At 36.6% G+C, this 18,374-nt stretch overlaps 1 protein-coding gene across 1 annotated transcript; it reads right to left on the minus strand.

Annotated features, from left to right (window-relative positions):
- Positions 1–2,554: 2,554 nt before the first annotated feature.
- LOC125838975 (probable indole-3-pyruvate monooxygenase YUCCA10) lies at positions 2,555–4,701 on the minus strand. The gene is made up of 4 exons (XM_049517979.1): positions 4,075–4,701; positions 3,617–3,850; positions 2,923–3,045; positions 2,555–2,731 (listed from the first exon to the last, which is right to left on the minus strand). Exons 1-4 carry the CDS (start codon positions 4,699–4,701, stop codon positions 2,555–2,557), a joined length of 1,161 nt encoding a protein of 386 aa, XP_049373936.1.
- Between the last annotated feature and the right edge of the window lie 13,673 nt (positions 4,702–18,374).

The raw sequence follows: 18,374 nt of genomic DNA on the forward strand, positions 1-18,374 counted from the left end.
TATTTTAACAGGAGTCGTACCACCTAGACAACTTAATTTACTGTCTTTAAATTTTAGAGGCATCTGTGATGTGGTCAATTAATTTTACTTGACTTGCCAGCGCTTCAACATTCTATCTTGCATGATCCTGGCGACTTTGAGATCCTCTTCGGAGTCGACAGGCTCTCGGGTCACTCTTACTAGCTATGCGGCTTGCGCTCTTTGCAATGGACTGTGTGGCTTTGATAAAATGAGATCCTCTTCGGAGTCGGCATGCCCCCAATTCACTCTTGCTAGCTGGGCTTGGAGTGGGCTGACTGGCAAGGCGGCATAGAATGATTTTTCACTCTTGCTAGCTAGGCTAGGACTCCACTCTGGTCGTGGTTACTTAGGCTGGGAGCCCGATTTTCACTTCTTGGGTTCAGATTCGTTACACTTCTCTTATGGTTTTATTCCATCCTCTCCATTCATATGCATTGTCTATCACTAGTATACTACATATTTTTATGTTATTGTTTTCTTGTTAGGTGATCGGTTTTGGACTGAAGAATTGTGGTTGTGGATCCTCCTAACCCTGGGTAGTTGACTTGGTACCATAGTTTCTTGCGAATAGGTTTATGGCTTGCGTTCCTGGTATATTCTTGACTCGGTTTCTCACCCCTTGTATTATGTTTCTTCCCTTTATTGTCTGTCTACTTTAGAATCTTTTGTTTAGTTAGTTGTGCTATGTTGTCCTTATTAGTTGTTGTTTATGCTTGTGTTATATTTTTAGCTCAGTCGTCTGTTTCCTATTGAGTACCATTTTTGGTACACAAACTACACTTCTGCCCTCTGCAGATTGCGGTTTCACTTATCGCCGTTGATTCGGAGTCATGCAGTGTAGCTTGGAGTTTCAGGAATTAGGGTGATCTCCTGGCATCTAGAGCTACCGGTTTCCATATGTTTTTGGCAGGATTAGTCTTTATATTTTATTCAAAGACAACCTGTACTTATGTTGTATTTGTAAAAAAACCTTGAATTCTTATTTTGGATTAAATGCTCAACTACTTACTGATGCCAGGTCTTGGGATGGTTCCTGTATTGTTTTCTTCGATTATCTTTTATTCGTTTTGTTATAAGCATTTTACTCCTTGTTGTTGGCTTCCTCTTGGTAGTCCATTGCTTATGGCTCTGGGCTAAGAGTTAGGTTTACCTACTAGTGGGGTGTAGTAGGTGCCATCATGACCTGAGAAATCGAGTCGTGACAATATTTGTGCAATTCCCTTTCAAGACGGTTCTAAGACAAGGTACATTATAGAAGATGGAAATACAACCACTCTTCCTCGTAGAGATATCAAGAAGGAGGATCAAAGTAAAGAAGGCCACAAAGGAACTCAATCGGCTATACCGTCTAAACTTATCGAGAAAAAAAGAAAATAGTCTACCGACGGTTTGGAAGGATTAACCTCAATGAGCTGCAGATAGTCAAAAGGAAAATATTCTACTGAATGTGGGAAGGAGTACGTTCAGTGAGTTAGGGACAGCCCAAGGAGGATGGTGGACCACCTAACTCTCCCTTGTCAAAAGGAAAACAGTCTACCAAAAGTTAGGGAAAAGCATTTTTAGTGAATTGGGGACAAACAAATAGGATGGTGCACTACCAAACTCTACCTTGACAAAAAGGAAAAGATCATAAGAAACACCGGGAGGAACATATTCTTCTGCTCAATGGCTGGGAAAATCAGACACAAAAAGTTTGTCCAAAAGAAAGCATCACAATATATATGCACCTAATGCTAAATGGTCAAAATGCAGTTAGGAGATTGGGGAGGAAGCTAAATGAACCATTTCGTTCCGAATGAAGTAAGTTGATCGTATATAGTTGAACGTTCTTGCTGGAACTTATGGAGTATGTCATATGAGCTAGGTAATGTACCCCTCGTCACCCTCTTGTTATTGTACTAGTTTGTTAGGACATTTTGTACAAATTGACTTAGCAAATGATCTCACGAGATGGAATGTTACAAATCTCTCTTTCTCGATTTACTTTACTGAATGAGCTCATAATAAATGAGCACTGAAATTTATTCTAACTATTAAAACTTTAAAAATAGGAAATATAAGGTTTCTAGTACCTTTGGTTCAAGAGTATATGTCAATTGGATTTACCAGTAACAAAATCATTTGTCTTTAAGGCAAATTTCTAACATTCGGGATTCTCTAAATCCCATACTTATTCCTACATGGTTATATAATGTCTTAAATATAAGTTGCCCAATTTGGTGGGTAGAGAGTAGAGACTAGAGTTATATTTGAAGTGTGTGCCAGCCAATTGATCCCCACACAATCGTAATAAAAATTTTAAAAAAATTAGCAAAGAAAAAAAATCAGAAAAGATCCATCAAATTTCTATGACAATAGAAATTAAATTCCAACAAAAACAGACTAAAACAAACAAGGTTGATGCACTAAATATCTTGGATTCGCACAAGGCCAGTGAATCTAACAACATAGTAAAAAGTAAATCATGGTTCACAAGCATCCAGCCGAGTCAGGCAAATATATTTAACAACATAGTCTGTATATTAATGGATGTCTAGATTTTGTCTCCTCTAACAGTCTTAATATCATCAACAATAGTTATAGCATCCATTGAAATACCAGCAAGCCCTCTTTTTGAAAATCCAGCACAGTAGAGCCCATTCTCTCCTTTCCAATGATTTGGAAATTCATTCATCAGTGTTCCATCATCGAGAAATATAGAGCTATAATCCTGAGTACATAAAAAGTAATAAAGTTGTACATATTTTAGATAATGATAGTGAACTTATACTAAGTAAAATTAGTAACCAGGTTGGAGAAAAACATTTCTGAACGTGATATTTACAGGCAAATGGAACAATTCAAGACTTAAAATTAGAATTAAAAAAAGAAAAGATTATAGTGATAATTTGCAAAACTTACCTTTAGCCATTTGGTAGCAACATTCTTGTATCCTGTAGCAAATATGATTGCATCAAATTGACGTTCTTCCCCATTCTCAAACATTACTGTATGTTCCTTTATTTCTGATATTCCAGGAAGTACCTAATTAATAATTCACCAAATCCATAAACCACACGGATTTAACTTCTATATATTTGAGCTAAAATTACTTAATTTTATCGATTCCATAAATATAATGGTGGATACGCCCATTTCTGCCCATGATAGTAGAAATTAGTTGCTTAAAAAATAAGGTAGACAACTCCTACTACAACAGGTTATATTTTACCCATCATACAAAAACTATACACAATTTGTTAATTTATATCCCTAAATCTTTACTAGTTATGCATATTGAATAGTAACCTTGATGTTTTTAAAAGGTGAACAAGCTATATATATATTTTTTCCTTTTATAATCGAGAAATTCCCTAGAACTAGTGATGTAAAATTTGTAACACTAAAGATAATGAACATGCATTTCAACTCTTCCTCATTAAATACTTTTAGGGTTTTGGTTGTAATCGAATTTGAACTCGTGATGTGCCCCTAACTACACATCATAGGTTGTGCTCTTAACATCATACCAAAGTCCTCGGACCAACTCAAGACATCAGTTTTTAACATGATATTTCTCAAAATAGAATGAAGATAAAAAAATATAGTATCGTACCTTAATCTCTTCAAGTTTAATCTTGCCAATGGCACCAACATCAATTACTGGGGATGTACCTTTTGAGATTTTAATTGAAAATGGACCTTCTTCTGGCTGTGGTATTCCAAATTTTTCCAAATTTCCAAATTTAAACTTCGCAAACTTTGCAATCATAGTATCAACCAAAGATATTGGTAGATATTTTAGCAACACCATTCCAATATGCACCATTTCCCTTGTTACAACATGAATCTGCAAACATATTAGGACAATATAAATGAAATAATTTACAATTAACAATTATATGTATAAAAAATATAATTGATTGTGCATATGCAAAACTTGCATTATCTAATTATAGAAAAATTATAGTACTTTCAGAGAACATGGATGCAAACAAAACAAAATCAAATCTACATGCATGCAAACAAAAAAAATAAAGTAAAGATTAGGTATAGAGAGACAGAGAGACTTACTGGGCTCCTAACAACAATTGATGTGTGACTTCCATAATTTGAAAGATCAAAAGCTATTTCCATCCCAGAATTTCCAGATCCAATGACCAATACTTTTTTATCTTTATATTGTTCACCTGATTTATAGTCACTTGAATGAATTATGTTGCCTTTGAAATTTTCTATCCCTACCACATTTGGAATATAACCTTCATTGTTTTCTCCAGTAGCCAAAATCAAGAAATCGCAAGCATACAATTCCATTTCTCCACTAGCCACATTTCTTGATTTGACATTCCATTTCTTCTCCTCATTGTTGTAAAAGGCTAATTCAACACAAGTTTGAATTTTTGGTTTGATGTTGAAATGCTCAACATACTCATCTAAGTATTGAATAAATTCATTTTTTGACAAATACTTAGGTGATGAAGTTGCATGTGGCATAAAAGGCAATGAACAATTTTTTTTAGGTAAATGCAAGTGAAGTCTATCATAAGTTTTTTTCTTCCACAAATAGGCACAACAATCTTCTTTTTCTAACACAATATATTTTATGCCCAATTTGCTCAAACAAGCAGAAATGGCGATACCTGATGGACCAGCTCCAACCACAACAACTTCAAGTTCTTCCTTTGAAAAATTAGCCATTTCAAAATTTTCAGAAAATTAAACAAGTCTTTTTTTAGGATTGTTGAAAAATAAATTGCAACAAGATTTCAAGAAAGGGGAATTTAGACAATGAGGTATGTGTACATATGGTCTTCAAAAAGAATAAAAATGATATTTATTGTTGTGAAGAGTTATAAGTTTTACGAAAAGTTGTGACTTTTGTGAAAAGTTGCAACTTTTATGAAGAGTTATGACTTTTTGATGAGCTGTAACTTTTATGAAGAGTTGCGAATTTTCCGTAAGGTTGTGACTTTTATGAAGAGTTCTGACTTTTAGGAAAAATTGTGACTTTTTCATAAGGTTGTAACTTTTACAAAGTGTTATGACTTTTGAGTTTTCCCTAAGGGTTGCGATTAAAGATAAGGAACAATAAGCACCTATTCACATTACCCTTTACTTTTTTTATTAATAATAATAGAGGAGCTTCCTCTAATTTTCCCAGATGAGGATTCTGAACTTCACAACTTCTTCTTCTTCTCCACAAACAAATTCTTGTGTACATTACTGTTGTCGAGTAGTTCGTTGATACCGTGGTTTTATGTACCAATACAGCAGTGAGGAAAATCATTCTATTATGGAAGAAATATTTCATTAACCTCAGGGTATTTGAGGGGAATAATTTCCTTAAGAAAACAAGTGGGTTCAGCGGGTTCGATTTTCTTTCTAGAGAAAAATAATTTGTCAGGTTCTTTTCTATTTACTGGTTTTGAGGTTCTGGTTTGAAAATTTTAATTATACTTTGTTGTTTCTTATCAATTTCTCAAAAGTTGTTATTCTAAATATTTTAGTAATACAATTAACAACAATCTTAGGAAATTATTTTACGGTTGGTAGTGTTCTACTTTGTTGGAGAAAAAATGAGAAAGAGAATCAATATATATCCTATAATAAAAGAACATTAGGATGAACATTACTATTTTACTATGCTACTGGTCTGATTATTTGCAATCCCTAATGCTTTAACTTATTGAGTGTGGCCGAGGAAGAAAAGAACAAATAAGTCTGGTGCAAATTCAAATGAATAGGTTGTCATCAATAATGAGATTCCACTTATGCAAATTGGCAGCGTAACAAATGGTTCGTATTTTGGGAAGTGTGAATTTCCATTTTAAAGATGTTTAAGGACATTTTTAATATTATTTTATGGTGAAGTTTGGAGACTAAAACTTGTGTAGTTTTCTACTCCGTGTGAAATTTGATAGTATATGATTTTAAAAGACTAAAAGTTTCTAATTTTCTACTCCTTTGGATTGAAGAATATAAAAACTTCACCACATAAATCAAATTGTGCATTTAGTTTGAAAGAATATAAGACTTCATCAATTTATTTAACACTCTGTTTGAATGTGAATTTGAAGAATATAAAAACTTTGTCAGGAATATTAAGGCCAAACGATTTGAAGAATATAAAAAGTTTATCATTAACTAAAAACATTGTTGTATTTTTTATTCTACTCCGCCTGAATTTAAAACCAATTTGAAGTTATAAAAACTTCATCAACATTGAAAGTCCATTTGGTCGACTATTTTAAGAATATAAAAACTTTATCGTTAACTAGAAACAAATTGTATAAAGATTCCATCTTCATTGTTAGTATTCTAAATACTAAATTCTCTATTTTATTGTGACAAAAACAATGGCGACATAAAGTCAGTGATTTTGTGGCTGCAATGGGTGCCTCTATAGATTGAACTTTGATATTTTGTAAAGATTATCAATGGGAATTGAAGCACTAACACTTCTTTTAATTGTAGAATATTATCTCCAAAAGAGGCTTCATGCTGCCAATGTGTATTTTGATAGTTCACAAGTTGAAAGCATGGAAAAAATATGTCGAAAATTATTTTTAAATACTTGCAAGTATTTTTTATTTGATATTGTTGTTGTTGAATTTCTCTTTTACTAGTATATGATACAACTAGTATAAAATAACCAAATTAAATATATACTTCTTCAAAAGAGTTGTGTTCTCTTATGAAATAGTTTCACTTTAATTTGATTAGACAAGCTAATTGTATATAACTTTATTATATACTTTAGACGCTCTTGTACTAGTGATACCAGGTACAGACTTAGGCCCCTGTGTATGCTCGTCTTTCTTGGTCACTTTCGAGCCCTTATTGTATATTTTGTACCATTTTCTACATCAACTGATTTTACTTTACTTCATTTAGAGAAAGTTAAATTTAAAGACTATTGGAGCCAAGATATGATTCTCACGTGATTTTTAAATACAAACCATTGATCCGTATACCGGAGACTAAAGGGAGAGTGGTGATTCAAGGATAGAAGAATTGATTACACTTAGGCAACTATGGAAAATTTCTCTTGAAGAGAAAATCCAAAGAAAGATTAAGGGTGTGTTTGGTATGAAGGAAATGTTTTCCAATTTTCTCATGTTTGGTTGGGTTAAATGTTTTGGAAAATGTTTTCCAAATCAACTCATTTTCCTCAAATTTAAGGAAAATGACTTCCCTTCAAAACTTAAGGAAAACATTTTCCAAAACTCTCTTCCAACTTCAAACTACAATTATTTTTTTGTTGAAAAAATTAATTTATTTTGTCCCTACCCTCAAACCAGCCCCCCAACCAACCCCCACCCCCCCCCCCCCCAAAAAAAAATAAAAAATAATTTAAAGCTTATTTTTAAATTCAATTTTTTTACCCACCCTCACCCCTACCCCTACCCCCACCCCCTCCCAAAAAAATATTAAAAATTATTTTTAAAAGATATTTCTAATATCAATTTTTTATTTTTTACCCCACCCACTACCCTCACCCCCCCCCCCCAATCAATTTTTTTTATTGCTTTTAAAAAATATTTTCAACTTCAATTTTTTATTTTTTCATCCCGATTCTCGATCACCCACACCCCCTCCCCCAAAAAAAAATTGAGTTTGTTTTTAAAAAATATTTTCAACTTCAAAATTTTATTTTTCACCCCTACACTCGATCCCCCCACCCCAACCCACCCACCCCCTACTCACCACCCCTATCCCAAAAAAAATAATTTAAGTTTGTTTTTAAAAAAATTCTCAATTTCAAAATTTCATTTTTTCACCCTACCTTGACCCCCCCCCCCCCCATGCACCTCCTACCCAGCCCCCTACGCACCCCACTCCTACCAGCCCCCCCCCCCCCCCCCCCCCAAAAAAAAATAGTAATTTAAGTTTGTTTTTAAAATATATTTTCAACTTCAAAATTTCATTTTTTCACCCTACCCTTGACCCCCCATCGAGCTCCTACCCAGCCCCCCACCCCCACCCCCAAAAAAAAATCTTAAGTTTTTTTTAAAAATATTTTCAGTTTCAAAATTTCATTTTTTCACCCTTACCCTCGACCCCCCACCCCCCAAAAAAAATAATTTAAGTTTGTTTTTAAAAATATTTTCAATTTCAAAAGTTCATTTTTTTCACCCCTACCCTCGACCCCCCACCCACCCATCCCCTACCACCCCCCCCACCCAAAAAAATTTAAGTTTGTTTTTAAAAAATATTTTCAATTTCAAATTTTCATTTTTTCACCCCTACCCTCGACCCGCACCCACCCCCCTACCAACCCCCCCACTACCACCCCAAAAATAATTTTAAGTTTGTTTTTAAAATATATTTTCAATTTCAAAATTTCAATTTTTCACCCCTACTCTAAACCCACCCCCTACCACTCCCCCACCCCACCTCCAAAAAAATTTAAGTTTGTTTTTAAAAAATATTTTCAATTTCAAAAATTATTTTCTACCCTAATAAATAAAAGATATTTCTTAAAAAAAAAATCATTCATAAATCAAACACTAAAAATCTTTTCCGGAAAATATTTTCTACTCACCAACCAAACATGAGAAAATAAGTCAAATATCAACTTGTTCTCCAGGAAAACATTTTCCATGGAAATGTTTTCCATGGAACCAAACACACTCTAAGGAAAATATTTTGGTATGAAGGAAAATATTTTTCGGAAAATGTTATCCAATTTTCTCATGTTTGGTTGGCTCAAATGTTTTGAAAAATGTTTTCCAAAGCAACTCATTTTCCTCGAATTTAAGGAAAATGACTTCTCTTCAAAAATTAAGGAAAACATTTTCCAAAACTATCCTCCAACTTCAAATTACAATTTTTTTTTGAAAAATAAATCTAAAGCTTATTTTTTAAAAAATATTTTCAACTTTAATTTTTTATTTTTTTACCCCACCCTCACCCCCACCCCCGCTATACCCCCAACCCCCCATAAAAATTTAAGTTTGTTTTCAAAAAAATATTTCTAATTTCAAATTTTTATTTTCACCCCACCCCTCCCCCGCCAGCCAGCCACTCCTCCAAAAAAAATTAAAAAATTAAAGTTTGTTTCTAAAAAAGTATTTTCAAATTCAAATTCTTATTTTTCATCCTCCCGGGCCAATCCCCCCCCCCCCCCCCCCCCCCCCAAAAAAAAAAATTAAAAAATTAAAGTTTGTTGTTAAAAAGTATTTCCAATTTCAATTTTTTTTTGAACTCACTCCCCCCCCCTCCCGCCAGCCCCCTAACACCCCCCTCCCTACCCTCAAAAAAATTTAAGTTTGTTTTTAAAAACTATTTACAATTTCAAATTTTTATATTTTCACCCACCCCCTACCCGCGAATCCCCACCCCCCTCCAAAAAAAATTAAGTTTGTTTTTAAAAATATTTTCAATTTTAAATATTTATTTTTTTACCCCATCTCACCCCTACCCCCCCCCCCCCCCCTCCCAAAATCAAATTTATGTTTATTTTTTAAAAAATATTTTCAATTTCTATTCAAAAAATATTTTCTACTCTCTAGTAAACATAAAAGATAATTTCTCAAAAAAAAAATCATTCATAAATCAAACACCAAAAAATCTTTTCCGGAAATTTTTTTTCTACTCACCTACCAAACATGAGAAAATAAGTCCAAAATCTACTTGTTTTCCAAGAAAACATTTTCTAGAAAAAGATTTTTCATGGAAAACATTTTCCTTCGTACCAAACACACCCTAAAATCTATCTTCTTTTTAATAAAGTTTTGGTTAAATACTCATTCTTCATTTTTGAAAGAGTAAAGTGCATTAGAAGCTTATTTTGTAATATTTTTGTGTTTGATCAGCTCTTGTTTGACATTATATCTCTTCCCATTCTTGTATGGCCCTCCAAGTCCAATCTAAGTACTGTCACGTGAGATAAAGTTGAAAGAATGACACCAAAGAGCCTAACACCTTTCTAATTTTATTTTGAGTATATTCATACATTTCAATTTGATTCATTTCTTAGGTAGTTGTTTTGTAACATCCCGCCTTAGAAAGAGCTAAATTTAGAAAGCGCTAAATTGGAAATAGCTAAATTGAGAATTTTGCAAGTTATGCTTAAGTTGTGAATTTTGGGTCAACTTCAAACGACCATAACTGTTAGTATATGATTAGTTAGGTGGATCATAAGATATTAAATGAAAGGTCTTGGAATCTTCTTTCTAATGCCACCGAGTTTGCTAAATTTCGAGTTCTGATGAGGGAGATATGCCCGTTTGAAGATAGTCTGTCTAGTTAAGGAAAGTTACCCAAATTAATGAGAGTATTTTTGTTTTTTCCTTACCCCATCAGCTTAAAACGATTTTAGTGATATTTTAGGGATCAAAACTGATTTGGGTCAGTTTTCACAATCCAAATTTACGCTTAGGGTTTTGAGAGGAGTTCAAGAATAGGAAAAGAGGAGAAAAGGAAGAACGAACAAGATTTCTTGCGAATCAAAGATTTGTTTCGCCAAATTGAGGTATGGAAGTTTTCATAGTGTTGGATTCGTTCACCCACACGACAATCATGATTTACATATTCAAATTCATCCATAAAGATTGAAAGATTTAAGTTCTTGATGAGTGTTCTTGAAGTGTTGTTTTCGTTCTTGAATTAGGATGGGTTTGATGAGTTCTTGAGATGAATATTATGATTTGAGGGTTGTTTTTGAGTAGATTCTCGTGTACTTGTATTGGGTAATTGAATCTAATTTTTTTTTGAGGAAAACAATCGATTCTAGAAGAATTAGGGTCTGAAAACGAGAAGAAACATTCGTTTGAATGTTCTGAGGGAGGGCTGGGGCGGCGCGCCCCAGCAGTGCCCCAAAAAGGAGCCTCTGAAGTTCAGAGGTTGGTGCCCCACACCAGCAGTGTGCCAGGGTCGCCTTCCCCGCCCTTTTTCTGTTGTTTGCTCCGTCAGAGTCCTTTTAAAGTGTACCTTTACTCCCTATCGATTCTAACTACTCTAAACTACATCTAAACATCAAGAGAGCATTCATAACATTAATCATAACCCTTGAATTCATAATTCAAATTAAAGGTAGAGTTAAGAGTCAAGTCTTGAGAGTTCTTTCGAGTCATTTTGAGAAGTCTTTTACAAACTTTTAAAACTTGTTTTAAGACTTAAGTACTTGAAGTATGAGGATGAGCAAAGTTGATTTCCATTTTTTTAAAAATGAATATATGGGATTTAAGTATTCCCAAATGTTCTTACATTTAAAATGAGAGGTAACACTAATTTCCAAAGGAGTTCACGAGGAGTTTCGAGTACTATCTCTTTTAAGAGAAATCTTTTGAGTAATAATCTCAAGGTTGAGGATGAGGAAATGTTTCTAAACATATGAGCTAAGTTATATTTTCGGAGTAACATTGAGCACTGATATGGGGACGAGTTTAGATAACTCAAAGTCCTCATAAATCATGTAGCCAACGTGAGTAGAAAGGGTCATACTTTTTAGATGATTCCTTATTTCTTTTTAAGCATAACTTAGTGGATCCACTTAGTTGAGGAGTTCTATATACGCCGGCAAAGTATAGGACAGTTCTGGCAGCGTGGGCGAGACGTTATATCATCACATAGCTCATAGTGATGATTGTCGATTAGAGAATTTCCCAAACAAAGTTATTTTGTAATTTTACATAAAAATGGAGTATTATTGTATTTTTGAATACATTTAGTTGGTATCTACTGTTTTAAATGCTTTATATAAACTATATCTTTATTGTTGTGTTTATACTGTTTTGAGTTGAGTATCCATGAGTTGAGGTTGAGTTAAGTAGAGTCGAGGTGAGTATGTTTACTTCTTTCCAAGTTCAAGTTATTATGCTATGTTTATTATTTCCCTTACATTCTCGTATATTCAATAGACTGATGCCATTTGGCCTGCATTAGATACAGGAGATCAGGGTCATTAATGGGCAATTCGTTGATACCATTTGCAGTTCCAGAGATGTTTGGTGAGCCTCCTTGCTTTCGGAGGATCCCTTATTTATTTCAATTTTGTTAGGATGATCGGGGATCTTGTCCCGACATCCCTTATAGTATTAGAGGCTTCATAGATAGATAGACAGTAGTAGTTCATGAGTCCTTTTCATTTTCAGTTGTTAATGTTCTAGACTTGAGTTGCCTCTTTTGGCCAGTGAATGTTTTATTTCTAAAATATTCTGAAATTACCTTTTGAGATAGTTGAGTAAAGTTTAGTTTGAGTTCTTATGTTGTTGAGTAAGTCTTCCGCTGAGAGTTCAACCAGGCCAAGGGTTCGCTTGGGGCCAAAAATGGTTCACGAGTGCATTCCACGTCTAGGGTGTAGGCTCAGAGAGTGACATGTTTCCTATGAAACTCTTCTGTAGGAGGTGATCTTGGGCATATTTATACGTCGAAATGCCATTTTATGTCCATATTATAACTTAGTTCTAGAAATTTTTTTATGGTATTCTAATGTTTTGTTAGTAGTGATTGCTATTCTCATGTATTGTTAGTGATTGTGACCATAAACTGACATATGAATTGAGCTAAAATTGGAGATAAAGGAGTTAATCTTGAAGATGGAATGCATAGAAGTTGAAGCTATAGTGAATTGATGAAAAAAACAAGAAAAAAGAATTTGATGCAGAAATTACACAACAGTGTGATCAGTCCATGTCATGGAGTTGGGTAGTGTTTTTTGACTCCGTGAAGGAGCAAGGTCCACGATAAGTCAGTGCCACAGACTTAGGCACACAACCTAGATTTCAGCAAGCAGGCTGCTCTGCGATAAGTTCGTGCCACGAACCAGGAACCAACATTTTTGCACTCCTTTTCTACTAGGGATGACAATGAGGCAGTGTGGGGCGGAGCGGATGGGTTGAGCTTAACCCGCAAACGTTTTAATCCGCCTCGCATAACATTTCTTTTCATTTTCAATTCGCCTCGCATAGACCCGCTACGCATGAACCTACCCTACATAATTTAATTTTTCATTAATTTAATTCTTGTACTTTTTAATGTTTCTTCTTTAATCTTTTCATTAATTTAATTCTTGTATGAGTTCTTCAATCCATAAAATTGTTATTCAAATCAATAACTAGAAACCTTTATTCTAGGGTTAAGGTTACAAAACATAATTGTATAAGATTGTTTAGGGGCTCATCATATTATAAACTCTGTGAATCAACTAAGCCTAGTTTGGAACCCTTGCCGAAGGCTCCCCCTTCATCTTTCACTAGGATAGGTGTAACGACCCGAATCGTCGTCATTTAGGGAAAACAAAAATTCAGGAAATTTTGGGCCACTCTCCCACCAGGGCGGGCCAGATGCCGCTAGGGTGGCGGCACCAGGGCGGGGTAAGTTGGCGCCAGAGCGGGATAGGAGAAACCGAATATAAATAACGTGAAATCCTATCTTCTCTTTCTTCCTAAAATACTAAAATTAGTCGTGAAACACCCTAGAAACCCCCAAAAATCTGCTCCAAGCTTGGGAAAGATAGAGGGAGAGATTTCTAGCATGAAGATGTCAATGGATTGCGGATTTTCGATCAAGATCACCGTCACAAATCCCAGAAACAAAAATCAAAGACCAAAACTCCGTGCAGCTGCTTGGCGCCCAGGTAGGCTAGGATTTATGAATTGAGTAGTTATAAATTTGTGTAATATATGTAAATGAATAGTAGGAATTATGTGTAAGGCTTCGTGCACCGAATCAAATAAGATTAAAACCCTAGGGAAAAGCATTAGATGATGAACTAGGGCAAGGTATGGTGGAATTAATGCTTACATGATACAGGTCGATGAGTAGCTCATTAGGTGATGGTTGTGATTTTATGGTTGTGTGTCGTGGGTTGTTCTTGCTTCATTAGAATACGTACATGAATGTGAACGAAGCTTGGTGACCATCCTAATGAAAATAACTATGAATGAAGAATTATATGTTGCGAGTCACTCTTGTTGTATGGTTGTGATGATATACATTGTGATTATGATTGTGGATCGGGTGTTGCGTTCTGACACACTAACGTGGAACGGTTGCCACGTTTCAGCATAATTATGGGATCGGTTGCCACGTTCAAGCATAATCTTTGGATCAAGTACCACGTTCTGTGTGCTAATAGTTTGGGTTTGGGTTTGGGTTTGGGTTCGGGTTCCCTAAGAGGACCAATGATTTGACATAATTGTATGCCTTGAGGATTGTGAAAGTGTACCTTATTTGTAATGATAATTGATGTTATATTTACCGGAGTTGTTTTATGGTTATGAGGACTTATGTTTGATTGTTTTTCTATGTTGATTAAACTTGATATGTACCTTGATGTTGAGTGAACCGAAAAGGGGACACTCAATCGGGATGTAATACGGTAGGTGGAGAGTCAACGTTTCAAGAATTGTTAATGTCCGAGTATAAGGTGTCGTGTGTTGTAATGGTGAGGACTGGGGGTAGTGTATGTGATGTAAGTGCTTAGGTGTATTTCACTTTGGAGAAAGGGATTTATGGGTAGTAGCTAGAAAGCTTGACGTAATGTACTATGTGGCCTTGGCAGGGTAATATGAAGAGGAAGTAAGGGTATGACAGGAGCGTTAGTCAGAATGCTTGTAAGTGTGTTGGGGATTATTCTATGTGTTAGAATGTTTAGGCTATGATCAAGAACCTAGTAAGTAGGTTGACCGAAATGGTGTTTTTTAGTTAGAGTACCAGTGTAATTTTGAGGTTTTCAAGAGAGGGTAAAGGTGGAGAAGCAAGTGGTTTATTGCATGCTCTTACTAGTTGTTTTCTTATGTTATGTGGTAGGCGTCAGGTTGATCGATGATGCCCACCAGTATGTGTGGTTGTATAGACACTACTCTTGCTATGTCTTTTGACATAGTCTAGATGCAGGTTGGTGATGTTTCATTAGATGAAGATGTAGAATTCTCCAGCAGCTTCTACTTTTCCTTCCGCATGGTAGGAGTTGTGTCTTTTATTAAATTATGTCCAGTTTGTACTCTTATTAGCTTTTATACCTGTTTAGACTCGATTCTTGGAGGTGTTAGTTACTTTACAAGTTTTAACTTTAAATTGATTAGAAGTTTTATTTATGAAAGCCCTATGATTTCGTTTATCTGCGTTTTTCATTAATTTTCTGCATGTTTTAACTATTGGGCTATGAGGGTTCTCCTACTTAGGCGTTAGAGTGGGTGCCCACATGACCCTGTGGTTTGGGTCGTGACAAATTTATATCGGAGCCCAGGTTATCGGTCTCCTAGTATAAGAGCAAAATATGGACTAGACTCCTGCGGATTGGTGTGTTGACGTCCACATATATTCTTTAGAAAGCTAGGAAGCATTCTAGGAAATAGTTCCACTCATTCTCTCCTTTCATGCGAAGTGTCGCTTATGGTATGGGTTGTGTCCAATTGGTATCTCCTGATTCCAATTGGTATCTCAACAAAGTGGACCGGACGTCGTGGTCACTACTGAAGGAACACAAGCAAGGTAAATTGGAACTGAGAAGGTTCCAATTGGTATATGGCCCTAGGTGCGATGTAAATACATGGATGATCGGTAATGGTCATCCATGGAAATAAGTAGCTAATTAAGAATTTGGACTTGTTTGTGAGTTGTAACTTGAAGTCTGAGAATGAGTGCTTCTTGTTTTCTGAATTAACTTTGAATGTGAAAGTTGTAATTGCTTGAATATGATTATGTGGTGATGTGCACTATAAATGTGTTGGCTTAGTTGATTGAAATTATGCAGGTTGTAAAGACTTAAGTATTGTGAAGCCCGTTGCGAAAAGAAGGTCCTGACTAGATTCGATGAGAGGGTTTAGATAAAAACTACGAGGTGATTTGTGAGGAAGATCTGAACGTGTCTTGCGCTTGGGTAATGACCGCGTGAGTGTCTGGGTGTATCCTGGGGATATGTGGGTTGTGGTGCTGAAATAGTGAGAATTTATTGGTTCGTGTATCGTGGGATGAATTTGGGGCAGACAATGATTTTTCCTAGCTCGGAGAATTACCCTAAGACTGTTTGGTGAGGCTGGGAACCTATGGGGAAAATTAAATAAGAGAAAATCCCCAGAAAAATGTTGGCCTAGGTTCTGATTCCATCGGAGTCGCTGAGGCGGGATTATTCCCACCAAGGCGAGACTGCCAGAGCGGGAATTCTTCCGCCAAAGCGGGATGAGGCGAGGCAAAACCTCAACCTGCCCTCTCTAGTTTTCCAAGTTTCTCGATAAGGACCCCGAATGGTATCCGGGCCCCTGCAATTCTATCACTGTTCAACAATCGAGAATAGTTTATAAAACTTAGTGATTAACATTTTGCTACGGAAAAAGCAAGAAATTTAGCATCCAACTGCTTACAAAACATAAGGAAGTCTGGTTCTAAATTACAAGCCAAAACGGGCGAAAATACCAAATCAGGGACTCTGGGACTCTACATCGGAGTCTAGCTCCTCCGGAGACATAAGGCCTATCACAGCCTCGTCCAGGAAAGTAAAGTGCTGGAAATCTCCCTTCTCGACCCGAGGAAGCTCATAAACAGGGGTAACGCAAGTGAATATGGTCCTCACGGTCTTCCATATCCGGACATTCAGACAATCCTTCTCCATACCCTTCGACATCTCCTGGCGCAGCTCACGACGGAGCATCTCGACCTCTAAGGTAGTCTTGGGTGGAACCGGAGTGAAGTCAGCAAAGGCACTCCCCAATCTCTTTTGGATGGCCGCCAGATCCTCATCGACCCGTGCACCTGAGATTGGGGCCTCGTCGTCCGAATCCGCGGCCGCCTTATTGCTACTAGCCATGCTCGTTCTCCTCCTCTTGCTCCTGGAAGTAGAACCTGCTCTAACAAAAAGAGGGTGAAGGGGGGATCCATAAGAAGTACCTCATCGGCGTCAAAAGGGCTTAGACATGAGATTTTATAAAGGGCTTAGATCAATACTTTAGGCTTGAGTGGAGTGGAAAAGATAAGGATATCGTCTTTGTATGTCCGCTTCGGCCTCCCAAGTAGCACTTTCAACTTGTTGATTTCTCCAAAGGACTTTAACGGAAGCCACATCTTTGTTTCTCAACCTCTTCACTTGTCTATCTAAAATCTGGACCGGAACCTCTTCATAGGTCAAATTATCTTCAACAATACCCACAACATCAAGAGACACAATGGCATTCGGATCACCCACACACTTCCTCAACATAGACACATGAAATACCGGATGAACCAAATCCATTTCGCTAGGCAATTCCAACTCATAAGCTACCTTGCCAATTCTCTTCATCACCTTATAAGGACCCACGTATCTTGGGCTCAACTTGCCCTTCTTACCAAAACGAACCACACCTTTCATGGGTGGCACCTTCAAATAGACCCAATCACCAACTCGGAATTCAAGAGCCCTCCTCCTCACATCGGCATAGGACTTTTGGCGACTTTGGGCCGTCTTCAACCTTTCTCTAATCATTCTAACCTTCTCAAGAGCCTCCATAACTAGGTCTGGTCCTAACAAGGCCACCTCACCAACCTCAAACCACCCAACCGGTGATCTACAACGCCTCCCATAGAGTGCCTCAAAAGGAGCCATACCGATGCTAGAATGATAGCTATTGTTATAGGCAAACTCAATCAATGGAAGATGATCATCCCAACTACCCCTAAGCTCCAATACACAAGCCCTAAGCATATCCTCAAGTGTTTGGATAGTCCTTTCGGCTTGTCCATCCGTTTGCGAGTGAAAGGCCGTAGTAAGCTTAACTCTCGTACCTAGACCCCTTTGAAAGGACTTCCAAAAGCGTGAAGTAAATTGAGTACCACGGTCCGATATGATGGATAGAGGAATCCCATGCAACCTTACCAAGTCATGAATATATAACCTTGCATAATCTTCCGCCCCATATGTTGTCTTTACCGGTAGAAAATGAGCCGATTTTGTCATCCTATCAACCACCACCCAAATAGAATCAAAACCTTTTCTAGTCTTGGGTAAACCAACTACAAAATCCATATTAATTTCTTCCCACTTCCAAGTAGGAATCTCTATGTCTTGGGTTAGACCACCCGGCCTTTGATGTTCGGCCTTGACTTGTTGACAACTATGACAACCGGAGACGAATTTGGCAATGTCCTTCTTCATGCCTCCCCACCAATACACATCCCTCAAATCTCTATACATTTTGGTGGAACCGGGGTGAATGGAGTAGGAAGAATTATGAGCCTCCTCAATAATTTTCTCCCTCAAACTATCAACACAAGGCACACACAACCTACCTTGGTACCTAAGGGCACCATCTCCCCCTTGGGAGAAAACTTCCACTTTGCCCTCTTTCACCAAGGCCTTCAATTCTAACAAGGAAGAGTCAAGATCTTATTTTGCTATCACCTCATCAACCAAGGAAGGCCTAACACCATCAACAACGACCACACCACCA

This window comes from Solanum verrucosum, unplaced genomic scaffold (assembly GCF_900185275.1).
Source record: "Solanum verrucosum unplaced genomic scaffold, falcon-dt-bn FXZP01000163.1, whole genome shotgun sequence".
Lineage (NCBI taxonomy): Eukaryota > Viridiplantae > Streptophyta > Magnoliopsida > Solanales > Solanaceae > Solanum > Solanum verrucosum.